This window comes from Solanum dulcamara, chromosome 4, assembly GCF_947179165.1.
Source record: "Solanum dulcamara chromosome 4, daSolDulc1.2, whole genome shotgun sequence".
Lineage (NCBI taxonomy): Eukaryota > Viridiplantae > Streptophyta > Magnoliopsida > Solanales > Solanaceae > Solanum > Solanum dulcamara.
Window position 1 is genome coordinate 4,655,177 of NC_077240.1, and position 13,399 is coordinate 4,668,575.

Here is a 13,399-nt window from a genome sequence, read left to right on the forward strand (position 1 = left end):
TGAACAGTGTATTCAGTAGTTTACACAGAAGTCATGCTTGGGAAAGATGGACAAATAAAGGGAGAATAGTACTTCTCTTTTTCACGAGACCGCACATGTACACGAATTTCCCCATGTTATATAGCCATGACCGGAAAATTGACTATAAAGATAATAATGTTGCATGCACTTTTACTGTAGTCAATACTTGGAGCCCATCACTAATTCACTATAAAGGTTCACAGAGCACGCAACTAAAAATAGTATCTCGAGAAGCGTTCTTCAAGTCCACAGCTAAAATCAAATCGCTAGGAGTATCAAACTACAAATCCAAACAACAGATACAAATTTGCATTGCCTAAAATCAAAATTGAGAGGATTGTACAGCAATAGATTTGACCGTCAGTAATAATACCCCCTACCTTTTTTGACAAACAAAAGAAACGGGAACTACCACTTGACTTCACTGCAAGACAAGGATGCTATGAATCCAATAGTGCTTCAATTTTTGCTATTTGATCTTCTTCATTCTTCAGAGTTGGACTCTTGTTTGCCTCATCATAAAGATCATGTTTCCACTTTTCAACCACCTTACTTGGATTATGTCCTTGCCTTGAATTGAATCTGTCTCTCCCCCTGTAATCACCATTGCCATGGTACCTGTCTCTTGATGGAAAGTTAGCCCTCCATGTTTCCCCCCTGTTTCCATCCCTCACACCAGTAAATGGTCTCCCATATCTACCAGGATGACGTGACATGTGGTCAGTTCTTTCATTCTTTCTTCCGCCATCCACTTCAGGGTGAGAAGGATTAGGCTTAACAAGCTCAATTGCAGCTTTCTCAACTTTCTCAGTATCAACTGGAATCTTTTCCTCCCTAAATGACCTTTTCTTCACAGGTGGTTTAGGATCTTCCTTTACTTCAAAGTACCTGTCATGGCGCCAAACATCATTTTGTTTGCCTGAAACTTTGATCTTCTCATCATTCATCTTCTTATCATTTGTTGTGGCTCTGTTCGATGGCTCTTTCGCATCTTTCCACCATCCTCGCTCTTCAGGGGGAAACAAAACGGTAACTTAATCTTGAATACTAATTACACAGGTCAAAATATGCAGGTAGGAAATACAATTTTCTTCTCTAGATATTTTTAGCTGACACTGCTCACAATCATTTTCTGCTTTTCAAAAATTAAGATCATGTGCTTATAGCAGAATTAAGTATCTAACATACCAGAACACAAAACTGTGGCCTAATGATCAATGAAGTTGATGCAAATGTTGGAGGTAGGTAGCAGGTACCCAGTTTAATAGTCGAGGGGCACACAAGTTGCCCCGTACACCACCATTATCAAGGGAAAAAACTAGACAATGTACTAATAACAAGTTGGCAGCCTGGACACCAAGTAATAGAAAAAGAGGGCTCTCTCATAACAGACGGAAAGATTCTGATCACAGGTCAAGTCAAGTTAAAGGTCATACAATGGTCTGATCCTTGCTTTTGCTCTTCGGCACAGGAAAAGGGAAACTCATCAAAATTCAAGAACAAAATGTGGAGACTCACCAGTTGCTTCCTTATGCCTGGAGCTTCGATCAACTTGCCCAGCACTACCACGCTCATCGTGCTGTTATAAGATATGCACAGGCAGGTCTAACATTGTTATATACACGGATCTACGTGGAAGTCAACGGGCTGAACAAGAATCCCACAACATCAGCCCCAATATAAGAAACAAAAGCAGATTAACTTAAATCAATGCACTAGGCCGAGGCAAATCTATTCTCGTCTACTGAAGTTCAAAAGCTGACATTTATTTATTTATTCATTCTTTTTCTGATAAGTAGAAGCTAAAATTTATCCAAACAATCAAGCAACATTATTCTTCTTTTAATAAGAATAATGAGGCCCAGTAATAAGAAAGTACTGGGAGAAAAGGAATGATGAAACATTTTTCTTAAGATGCTCAAGTGTTACAAACCAAAATATCTAGATAGTCGGTTCAAATTGAAAATAGCTGCTCAAACTACAAATTTAAAAGAAAATAAGATTCAAAAAAAAATTGGTTTCATTTGTTCTCTTGCTAAGTTGAATTCCACTCCCACACCTCTCCACCAATTAACAGTAATGTTATCCTAATTTTGCACATGAATGAATAAAGGAACTATCATCAAGTTTTTTCACATGCTTCAATTAAGTTTAGAAGCAAACTTCTCCAAAGACCCTGGTTTCCAAAATTCTACCACACCAGTAGTTCAAAAGCAGAATTTAACACAAACTGACACAAGAAAAAAATGAAGTTATGTAAACACAACACAGAAACCTGAAAAAATGAGGTAGAACGATGTACTACTGAAGGATTTGAAGAGTGTTTGGATGATCGATGGCGAGATCCTTCATTGGGATCGGAAGACTCTTTGATGCCATCATCTTTAGCTGTTACATTCTCCGATGTTATCCTTGCAGTTCTTTCTGACTTTGAATCTTGTACTGATGGAGCATCAAGAGGCACAGCATCTTGCAGCCGACGGTGGTGTTTTAAATCCCGTTCTGAATTGTTTCCACCATCTAAATTGTGTGTGGTAGGTGGCCTCTCAATTTCTTGTCTACTGTGTTTCCTTGATCTCTTTGGACTAGCAAGAACAAATATGATACAGAGAATTAGCACACAATTTGTATGCTTGAAATCTAGATCATTTACTGATTGGGTAATTCCAAAGGAACCACAAGGTGTGCACACTAAACAGAGCCCCAATTTTTCAACACACAACTGTTGAAGATATAAATCTACAACTCTCAAAACCAAAGAAATGGTTCTTTTCTTTCACTCCATTATTGTTCAAACAACAATCCATTCATTTTTTTTTTTGAAAAGCTTTGAATCTCAAAGACCAAAATGGTTCTTTTTTCTCACTCCACTGTTTTTCCTCCTCTCGGCAGTATTCGTATAACTTTAGTCCTGCATAAACCCCAATTTCACCCAACTAATTTTCATTTTAACGCTGATACAGAAAAGAAAAAAAACGAAAACGTTTTAGCCCTAGGAAATCCCCTGGAACTCCAAAACTACAAAGTCCCGTCAACTGTTTCTTTTTTCCTAATCTCTTCTAATAATGAATCTTATTGGAATCCTAAATCATTCGAAAGTTAGTATAGTTAATGCACTTGCATACTTCTACTCCTCTATTCTCTTAAAGAAAATACATACAATTGTAGAGAGAGATTACCTGGGTTCTTGATCGAACCGGGAACGCTGACGTTTCGAGTCGGAATCGCGACCTTCTCGACGAGACGACATTAGGGTAAATCTTGAACAGAGACGATAACTTGGATAAAGCTGCAACTCATAAATGGTGATGAGACCTACCATGGAAGCTTATGTAAACCAGATATTCGGGTCGAGGATACAGTGAAGGCCCAATATTAATGGGCCTTAACGTTTGATCCACAGTTAGTCGGAGACTTGCGCAAAATAGGCTCTTTTTATGTCGCCAATTAAGTTTTAACCTCTTGAGAAAAGATTTGCAAAAATAAATTTATGGCCAACATTAGCTAAGGTAAAATAGTAATGATTCCTCAGAATTTAAAATTAGTGGACAAAACTTTTTTGTCACAAAAATTCCCTAGAATTTCTAGATAAATTGTCAGATTTTTGTCATTAGTCTTCGACAAAATTCAAATTGATGGCGAAACTTGTCTAGTTACGAATCTTGAAGAATCATTGGAGTTAATTTGTGGCCAAATTTTGATGGATCCTTATTATTTTGATCACAAATCCTAAAAAATCATCAAAATTGACCAAAAATTCTAACAGATCGACGGTATAGATTTTTTCCCTTCAAAATTAGTCTAAACTCCAAAAAAACTCCAAATTTAATATGTGATCTTCTAATATTAATCCCAACAATATAAAATAGTTAAATTTAACATAAACCATCAAAAATCAAGATATTCATTTTGTCTTTTTCAATGACTTTTTTAAAAGCTAAACAAATCCAATAATGGTAATAAGGGATGAGTCTATAATTTTCTACATTACATATCTCATTTCATTTTAATTGTAATTGTGTGTGAAGAAAGACAATCTTTTCATCTTAGAAAATCTGTACACCTGTAAATTGTGCAGAGTTACTGAAACCTGAAAAATTCGCCTGAAGGCAGGCAAAAGGAGAGCAACTTCAACTAGCTCACAGAAAATCTAACATAAATAAAGGGGGAGGGACGGGGGGGAAGAAGTTTTCCATCATGACTCTAAAACTGTTAAATTTAGTTAACAAGGCCAAAATTTTTAAATAAACGTTCTATAGGAGGACACTCATCGTAAATTTCACTAGTTAATTCGCCTGCTTTTAGAGTATGATATCAAGAGTTTATAATGATGGCTTAATTTTTATCTAATACCATCAAGTCGAGGTGATTATAATTAATTATTTTATACTAAATGAGATTAGTAGGATACAAAATCAGACAAACAACTTGATATAACACGTTAGAACATATTGAAGTGAAATAATTCTTTATATTGTTAGTAGATACTTATTATTTAAATTAATTCTGAAATAAAATGATGGTAGATGAACTTAAGTACTTGTTTACCAAGATGTTCTTTGTAAACCAAACTCAGAAATCAATTACTTCATAAACTATTTCCAAAATCAAATTCAAACACCACTTAGGTTCATTAGCTAAGGAGAATAGGGGAGAAAAAAAATGTCCCTGCAGTTTATGAATCAAATGTGAAATTAAACGTACAAAAGTTTATCTTGTTGCATAACATGTCAATGTAAAGTACATTGTTGTACCATATTTCATATATTAAAAGGTTAGGTAACCAACCAACTGAGTTACTATAGACAAAGCTAAACTCGTTGAAGTAAAATCAACTCTTCGGTTTAAATCGGGTGCACCATTTTACAAGAAGATCTTCAATGTGAGCATCCATTCGAGTTCCTTTGCCTCCCCAGACTAACATGTGACCAACATCTCCAAGTGATTCACCACTAACTTGGTGAACTGACTTGAAGCCAATTCTTGTGTAGAATCTCACAAGCTGTTACAATCAAAGAGAAAAGTCCAGATTAAAATCAGAATCCACTCTTCTCCTAGAATTACCCTCAGGGCTTTCGCCCGGTGGTAAGAGCACAATACGTAATGTGTGAGTTTGACACACATTACAAAGATTTGAAATGTATCACAGACAAAAGGCCCGGTATCCAAGTGAAGAAGGGTAATGCCCCGAGTCAAAAGAGGTAAAATAAGCCTTAAAAGGGCAAACTCATGTAGAAAATTCTGATTTCCCAATCCAAATACAGGGTAAATAATTGCATGAATAGGATAATTAAAAATTGGTGAATAACCTTGGTGTGGTAAAGTTCAGTATCATAAATGGCGAGCAACTCAGCTTTTCTACAACCAGAGTCATAACCATGCCTAATTGCGACTGCTCCAATAAACAATCCAATCCCAAATATTGATTTTTCCATCCCCAGAGTCTCTCTCTGAAGCCTAATTGAGTCCAAGTGTAGAATTTTGCCTTGAAACCAGACCCTTATCAAACCCTCAGCTTTTCCAAGCTCTCTTTGGGTTTTTAAGCTCTTTGCTGTGATTCTGAAAAAGGGTCCCAATGTTTTCAGATGAAGATGAAGATTTTGGGATCTCGATGCCTCCATGATTTCTGACATGGTCGGATAGTTGTCTTCAAAACTTACACTGTTTGTTCTTGTTTTTTGGTGACTGAGAGATGAACTACTGGAGAGTGAAAGTTGGGAGATGAGGGATTTAGGATAAGAAATTTTGTGTTTTGTAGATGTTGGTGTTCTTGGATGAGGAAACTTTGTGGAGTTTCTGATGGAAATTGGACATTTTGGGCAAGGATATGAACTCATTGTTCTGAAAATTGGAGGATATGAAATTGTGGAATGTATCGAAAAGTTAACAAATTTTTTCTGCTCTATAGAAAGGATAAAGTAGAGGAGGGAGGATGAGGGTATGTATAATGAACAAGGTGAAAAATATTTTTACATTGTATCAATCTTGCTTCTTTATTTCAATTTTGAATATAGTGCAATCTGTGCAAAACAAAGAGGTTATTGATCATATAATAATTCGCTCACAGATCTAACGTGTGGACTCATGTCTTCCAAATAATCACAATACGATAAACTAATAAAGCATCAATAAATATATCCCAATTGATCATTAATATGGTCGTTTATTTTTAATAATAAAAATCATTAAGAGAATTTCACCTTCCGTATAACACTAGTTCATAAAATTTAAAAAATCTATAACGTGGCCTAATGCCGATCACCCTATTGTGAGGGCAAGCAAGGATATCGGATTTATAAAGAATTTTCAGAAAATAACTATCAAAAAGTTTTTTCTTTACGTCAGCAGTGTTAAGGTTTATGAATAGAAGAACATGACAGTGAACCTTTTGCCTTCTCTAGTGGTTGTATCATTTGAATCGAACACTAGCAACACAAGTGAAGGCTGTGGATAACAAATAAATTAGACTAACAAATTGCTGGATTATGCAAGCAAATCTGTTCTACTACATACTAGCATTCCAGTAACTATTACACTTGTTTGAGTATTTGTAACTACTATATACAAGGAGTTGCACAATTATATACAAAGAATACATGGAAAAAAGAAATAGATTTATCATTATTTTCTGAATAAATAAAGTTGCACTATTTTAAGCCCTTTCAAAAATTCTGGTTTGTTTTGACAAAGAATGCGTCAATTGGTACATATTTGCTAGCAGTTGGAGATGATTTCTGTCTCTTTTTCTGCCGACTGCTGCTTCCAGTATGGCCTCTTTGGGCAGCCCTAACAAGAATACAGAAAAATGAGATGACACCGCCAATACTGAGAAGCGAAAGGAAAACTACACAATACAACAGCATTGAGCATGATGAGGAAATATATTCATGTATCATCTACACCATGAAGTAGGAGGTACCTCTGTTCTGGCATTAAACTTCTGTGGTGGTTACCTGATTCTTCACCTTGCAGCTTTTCAGCAAGATGAAAATCAGAATGTTCCTGTCTTTCTTCAATGAAACTTGGAGGCAGCTCAATACCACAAATAGAGCATTTGTAGTCGTCCACCCAACAAAATAATTGCTTCTGATCTGATACAGACCCTGCTTCATCATTTACACAGTTGACACCAATTTCCCATCTATCACAGCTGCTTGCTTCCAATTGTCCCATATAAGAGTCGACCTTCTCAGACTTAATTGTATGATCAGTACCTGTTGGTTCATGAACCTGAGCAAAATGACATGTCAACAATTAGAAAGCTCAATGTTTGAATAATAAACCATTTGTTGGTCATATGTACTTTAGCTCTTAGCTCTTAGGACAGAAAAAAACATATACCTTAGGTCTAGATTCACTACTTTGAAGAACATCAGTTTCATTTACGTCTTCATTAATGTTCCCTAATATATGGCAACTGTAAGTAGAATCTGATGTCTGGTTCTCCATTGACGAGTCACGCAGATCATAAGATGTATCAGCGCAGTAGGTAGGACAACAATTCTCATCAACTGAGAAAGTATTATCACAAACATCATAGACCAAGGGCCTGCAATCACTTGTCTTTCCTCCAGAAGCATCTCTGGAAAGAATGAAATTAGAAAGAGTTTTTTGTGTAGGATCAGGTGGAATCCCATTCTTGTCTTCACTGAAATGAGACATTCGAAGTCCTGATAGAAAAGTCCAATTACTTAGTCAAGGTACCTCATGCTGGAAATTTGCAGTCAAATAAAACAACATCAAAATAGCTAACGGCAAGTCGGCAACAACTGAACACATCATTTCTAGCTCAGGGAAGAGAAAATAATATAAATGGCGTTGGATTCTGTTTTGAGCTTTTTGTTGCCCCAAAAGCACATTCATAAATCGATAGTTGAACCAATCACTGAAATTAAAAGTTACAGAAAACACGGTGTCAAGTGAGTGGGACAGCATCGAAAACAAATAGATGCAAAATGATAAAAAATTTAATAACCCTCCACTGTTGTAGAAGAGAGCAAAATTAGTCCCCTCCTATAAATCAAAATAAGACCTATAAAACAGCAAATCCAAATAACCCTGAATTAAGAAAATCTAAGGAAGCTCTCTATATTTGCTTCTTTTGCTCTGCCTTATAATGTTAACCCTCTTCACTATGAGAAATTCTAAGCTTTCAAATGTTCTGTTCATTAGCACCCGTAACCTTCCCTTCAATCCGACAGCAGCGCTTCAGAAATGATTTGTAGAAAATACATTTTGCAAACTTCAAGCTACACAATGCTACCAAGTTTCAATTGATATCGTGAAATTTTTATACCAAATAAATATTCTAACACTTCAAATTCCAGGTCCCTCCCCCCTTCACTCTCCATTTGCAGTATATCAAGCAGAAGGAAAGAAGATGACTTCCCCTAAGATGTAAAAGCAGGAACAATATTTGATCAACAGCTTATAATCTTTTTTTAAAAAAATAAAAATAATTTTTTTTGAGAGATGTGGTTAACAATACAAATTACTATAGATACTTCGCTTGATATCAGCCACACATGAATTTAGATCTTTTGAGGCACATCCTTGATGCCTTGCCCCACGAACACAATAATCATAATATTCCCACCAAAAAAACAAAATAAAAATTACAGCATATATAGCACTGAGCAATTGAGAGAAGGGAAACAACCACACAAGACAGCCATATTTACTAGAAAGAACTAAACAATGTTAAAGCACCCACCCATGAGTCTCAAAGAGACAGGAAATTCGGCTTTTAGCAACTTTGAAGCATGTTTCAAAATTTCCTCGCTTGAACTTATGTAACTTGGCAAAGTCACCGCTCGAGTTCGAACCTGCAGACCTTGATTATATCAGCTAATTTTATTTAGAAATAACCAAAATTTATGTAGCAAAAGTCACTAAACCAAAATGTTGGAAGTACCTCAAAGGATGCGGTTTTCAGTTTTAGTGTCAACGTTCGCCCAAAAAGACCTTCCTTTATCATATCAGCAGAAAGCATCTCTGATAGATCAACTGCCAGCCAAAGTTGACAAAATTAACTTGGGTTCATAGAAAATGATTATAAATAAATGCCAAAGTTCCAACTGAAGGAAAATTTATCCATACTCAAACTCTGAGGGGCGAAGAGGAACATATGCATTGGTCGTGCAATCAGAAACCCTGACAGTAACCAAAACCATACCTAATTTTTGAGAAAGCAAAGCTTCATCCTCTGTGGCTGAAAAGGTTCTTTCATTACTTATACTCTTTCGCATCTTATATTGAGGAGTATCGGTTCCGCCAAGCCCTAGACCAACAGAAAGGAAAAAGTCTGCCACACAGAGGCAACTGATATGTTGTCAATATACAGAAAAATCCATCAATTGGAAAATTCAGGACACAAGCAGTGACCACATCAGTTAATCAAATTTGAAGAAGACCTCTCAAACACAACAGAACATCATATTATGCCACTCAAATCGAGCTTGAACTTACCATAATAATAGTTCTAGGTTGTGTTCTTGCCAGATTAAGGGGAAATAAAAGAGATGGATTATATCATTAACAAACCTGCTGAAGAACGAGAAAACAGGCCACAAAGGAAATTACTCTTTTGCAGCATCTCCTCACAGGTTGCTATTCCAAAGACATCCTTTAAGATACGTTCAGTGACCTTACCAATGCCCCCAATCTGTACACACTTTCCTGAATGTCAGATTATAGACCTACATCCTAAAATGTAAAAACAAAAGTGAACTGCCCAATTTGAATGAAGATACTTCACAAACCAAAGAGCCTAAACAAAACAGCTACTCTCCATACCTTCCTTATTGGAAGTGAAGAAATAAATGTCACAACAGCACTTCGATCATTTGGCAAAACAAACTGGCCATTGGGTTTGTTGATATCTGAACAAACCTGAGAGATGGAACAAAGAAGCTCTTATTCGGAAATCCACATCTTTATTTTGATACAAAAAAGTGTGAATAGCTGAACTGTGCCTAATTAGTTGGGTTTCCAATCCATATCTATCATGGTTTTCCGATCCCTAGTTTGGTGAGGCATACCTAGAAACGAGTTTGGATAATGCTCCAAGCTTCAATACAAAAACTAATGCATCCTGTAGACGCCTCAAAAAAATTCTATGTAGAAAGCGCATATTCATTTCATAAGAGGACAAAGAACTAAAATAAATTATTTTAATTTTCAATACCTTAGCAAGTAAGCGGTTTGGTGCAACTCCAGCACTACACGTTAGACCTGTCTCAAGGTGTACACTTTCTCTAAGCTCTTCAGCTACCTTAAAGGAGTGGAACAACCAAAAAATGGAGGATCATAAGATGCAAACAAAGTCAAAGGCAAGGAAAAGCAAGGATAGATAAGATTGGGAGGAAATTCTGATGGAAAGAGATAAAGATGGAATAGAATCTAATGTAGACTTACTTCTCCGCTCGTAATGCCCCTCTCTTTGCAAACACTAGTAATATCTAGGTATGCCTCATCCAAGCTGGCAGCCAAAAAGTTCGGATCATATTTCTGAAAAACTATGAGAAGATGGATTAGCAATCCAAAAAATTAGGCACATATCAATCAAAAACTACTAAGTTCATAGAAGTACAGTGTGCAACCTTTTCTTGTTAAGTTGCTGTAATGATTATATTTCTGAAAGTCTACAGGGACAAATAACAACTCCGTACATAGTTTACGTGCAATGAATCCGGGCATCGCAGCTCGAACACCGAATTTCCGGGCCTACAAAGCATAAGTACATGTTATTCAGAAAAAGGGAAAAGGAAAATAAAAGGAAACAACAAACTTTACAGAAATAGGAATGTGAAAGCTAAATTATAAATGAGCTAAACATGAATATCCACCAGCCACATTTGTGCAGCAAGCATCTCTGATTAATCTGAAAGTCAAACCTCATAGTTCGCTGTGGAAATCATGGACATGCTGCCAACAGCCATTGGCTTGCCTTTCAATGAAGGATTACACAAGGTTTCAACAGCTGCATAGAAAGCATCCATATCCACATGTAGCCAAATCCTTGACAAATCACGTCTGGCTTCTAGCTCTAAAATCCTTTTGTCAGCAATCTGGAAAAGAAAAAGGAAGAAGCTGACCTAATATAAAAAAGTGAATGAAAAGTTTGGTTATGCAGTTAAAGCCTTCCTGCATCCCAACAGAGAAGGGGCAAGGGAAATGCCAAAGCAACAATGCAACATACACAGATGATGGCATGAGCAAATAATAAAAGGACAGGATTACTGTCAAATAACAACTACTTCTGAACTCGGAATTTTATGGTTAACCAATTTTATGCCCTTGACGTGACATTAAACAATAATGAGATGCTAGATTTCAAAGACGTTACTTCCATGTTAGGGACAGGGCAAAAGCTAGCTCAAGAAATGCTAATTGTAGAGAAGCACTTCTGTTATGGTTTAAATGAAACTTCAACAGCACCATGTAAGGCCAATACACCTTCCAATAGTGAAAAGTTCCAACAATCTCTCAATATCAGATGAAGCTCAAAATATTCCTTAGATAAAATACATCCATGCATATTCTATATTTTTTTCCCACTATGGGCGGATATAGCCTTTCGACTACGGGTTAATTTGAACCCATAACTTTCGACACAAACTATATATATGTATATATATATATATATATGTATGTATGTATATGTATGTATGTATAAATCTACACTAACATATCAACAAATATTAGATTTGAACCCATAACTTTAATAATACAGAGAATTCAATGCTGAAAATCTTAAAAGTGGAACACATTAAATTTAAATCCGGGATCCACCTCTATTTTCCAGCCCAATCCATCTCAGATCCCAACTGAGCAGAAAAAAAAATTGAATTTTGTTCTACTCACACATTGGAATTTCATAATTGCACACTTATAATATCTTCGTAAAGCAGCAGTCAACTGATCCCAGACTTTAAAAACATTCCTTACACGCATGACAAATGGGCACAACATTTTTTACCAGTCAAGGACACTCAATCATCCACATACACATCAACTCATGTATGCACAGAACACGATAGACAGAAATAGCCAATTAGATTCCAACACGACACCTTTGAAACATATCCATATTCACTAAAAAACTACCTTCTGATGATGAGATATATCTTGTGCAGTTAGTTTGGAGTACTGAACACGCATGTTCTCGATTTTCTGCTTTGTATAAGCTTCCTTCTTTTCCTCATTCTCAAAATACTTGGATCCTTTACTCATTTCATACACTATCCTCTGTACTTTTTCCTTGTCCACTCCCTCCATTCCTACAAATTCAATCATCAATCACTACACCCTCATATAGAACAACAATTCCGAAACCAATTTCAACAAGTAAATATAAATAGGTCAATTAATCAACTCATAATACATCCAATCTATTAGGAACAATTTCATTAAACACTTACTGCAGATGATTTAAGCATTTCATTACAATAAAACTATTGGAAATACCTAAATTTTCATCAAAAAATAACTAAGAAGTTTAAAAATTACCTGCTTTGGCAGTGGTAAAGACCGTGTGATAAGATTCCCATGGGCGAGAAGAAGAAGGATCTTCGCTGCCTACTGAGGTTTCGCTCTTCGCCATTGATTGGTTGCTTCCACAAGAAGATGAATTTTCACCTAAAAGGGCAAAGGCCGGGGCTTTTGGTTTTGTCCCAATTTGATAAATATTTTACCCGCCACCTCTTTAGTTTTTGAAATTATACTTTGCACACTTAAGTTTTTGAGTTTCACGGAATTCTCCCTCTCCCCCCCCTCCCTACTTATTTCCACGGTCTAAAACCCTGCTGAAATGATTCGTTTTTCGAACAAACAATTTTATTCCTCAATCAATTAGATAATAATGTTGTGTCAAATGGGTGCGCCAATCTCAAGTATGTCTATTATTTACTTAAAACAATGATTATGTATTCCTTTTTGAATTAATGTGATGAATAAACATTTTCCAAATACAAATAATTTAGTGATGATTAATTATTCATGTATTATAATTTGTATAAACATAAAAGGCATGCACTTGTGAAAAATTGGATGCATTTAATAAACAAGTGATCACGACATAAATCTTCAATGTTTAACATCAAAAATGTGTTGGACAATGTTGAGTTGAAAAACAAGTCATAATTCATAGAAGTTGAAAAATGGAAAAATTATATCATATATGTATTTAAGAGTAAATATTTCAAGTTTTAAATATAGTTTTAAGTATGTTCAACTCAGATTTTAATACATCTTTATTTATTTAAAATTAATTTACATTAAATCTTTTATAATATTTTTTTATCTCTCTCCACATAATTAATGAAAGTGATAATCACAAAAATGACACATTTATTGAAATAATCCAATCACTACAATT

At 35.6% G+C, this 13,399-nt stretch overlaps 3 protein-coding genes across 5 annotated transcripts; all 3 read right to left on the bottom strand.

The window, feature by feature from the left end:
• Window positions 1–187: 187 nt before the first annotated feature.
• LOC129885640 (uncharacterized) lies at window positions 188–3,435 on the bottom strand. Of its 2 annotated transcripts, none has more exons than XM_055959996.1 (4): window positions 3,201–3,435; window positions 2,327–2,606; window positions 1,540–1,600; window positions 188–1,030 (listed from the first exon to the last, which is right to left on the bottom strand). In XM_055959996.1, the coding sequence occupies exons 1-4, from the start codon at window positions 3,341–3,343 to the stop codon at window positions 462–464; spliced, it is 1,053 nt and encodes a 350-aa protein (XP_055815971.1). In that variant the 5' UTR covers window positions 3,344–3,435; the 3' UTR covers window positions 188–461. The 2 variants fall into 2 exon arrangements, with proteins under 2 accessions (XP_055815971.1, XP_055815970.1); XM_055959995.1 differs by having other exon boundaries at window positions 2,297–2,606.
• A 454-nt stretch (window positions 3,436–3,889) lies between these two features.
• On the bottom strand, window positions 3,890–6,068 carry LOC129885642 (uncharacterized). The gene is made up of 2 exons (XM_055959997.1): window positions 5,331–6,068; window positions 3,890–5,023 (listed from the first exon to the last, which is right to left on the bottom strand). The coding sequence occupies exons 1-2, from the start codon at window positions 5,856–5,858 to the stop codon at window positions 4,853–4,855; spliced, it is 699 nt and encodes a 232-aa protein (XP_055815972.1). The 5' UTR covers window positions 5,859–6,068; the 3' UTR covers window positions 3,890–4,852.
• Window positions 6,069–6,483: 415 nt separating this feature from the next.
• LOC129885643 (DNA polymerase kappa) lies at window positions 6,484–12,692 on the bottom strand. Of its 2 annotated transcripts, none has more exons than XM_055960000.1 (14): window positions 12,532–12,692; window positions 12,130–12,302; window positions 10,917–11,090; window positions 10,623–10,746; window positions 10,438–10,538; window positions 10,208–10,294; window positions 9,817–9,912; window positions 9,565–9,685; window positions 9,197–9,325; window positions 8,936–9,027; window positions 8,735–8,846; window positions 7,363–7,691; window positions 6,941–7,251; window positions 6,484–6,807 (listed from the first exon to the last, which is right to left on the bottom strand). In XM_055960000.1, exons 1-14 carry the CDS (start codon window positions 12,623–12,625, stop codon window positions 6,684–6,686), a joined length of 2,067 nt encoding a protein of 688 aa, XP_055815975.1. In that variant the 5' UTR covers window positions 12,626–12,692; the 3' UTR covers window positions 6,484–6,683. The 2 variants fall into 2 exon arrangements, with proteins under 2 accessions (XP_055815975.1, XP_055815973.1); XM_055959998.1 differs by having other exon boundaries at window positions 9,565–9,694; window positions 12,532–12,691.
• Window positions 12,693–13,399: the final 707 nt, after the last annotated feature.

Excerpts from the sequence above, each read along its gene's own strand:
- LOC129885640 (XM_055959995.1), bottom strand. The coding sequence starts at position 3,343 with ATGGTAGGTCTCATCACCATTTATGAGTTGCAGCTTTATCCAAGTTAT. Across the intron at positions 1,601-2,296 it reads GTTCTACCTCATTTTTTCAG|CACGATGAGCGTGGTAGTGC; the intron begins GTTTCTGTGTTG and ends ATCTTATAACAG. Across the intron at positions 1,031-1,539 it reads CAGGCATAAGGAAGCAACTG|AGCGAGGATGGTGGAAAGAT; the intron begins GTGAGTCTCCAC and ends TTCCCCCTGAAG.
- LOC129885642 (XM_055959997.1), bottom strand. The coding sequence starts at position 5,858 with ATGAGTTCATATCCTTGCCCAAAATGTCCAATTTCCATCAGAAACTCC. Across the intron at positions 5,024-5,330 it reads CTGAACTTTACCACACCAAG|CTTGTGAGATTCTACACAAG; the intron begins GTTATTCACCAA and ends TGATTGTAACAG.
- LOC129885643 (XM_055959998.1), bottom strand. The coding sequence starts at position 12,625 with ATGGCGAAGAGCGAAACCTCAGTAGGCAGCGAAGATCCTTCTTCTTCT. Across the intron at positions 10,539-10,622 it reads CAGCAACTTAACAAGAAAAG|TTTTTCAGAAATATGATCCG; the intron begins GTTGCACACTGT and ends ATCTTCTCATAG. Across the intron at positions 6,808-6,940 it reads AGTTTAATGCCAGAACAGAG|GGCTGCCCAAAGAGGCCATA; the intron begins GTACCTCCTACT and ends TATTCTTGTTAG.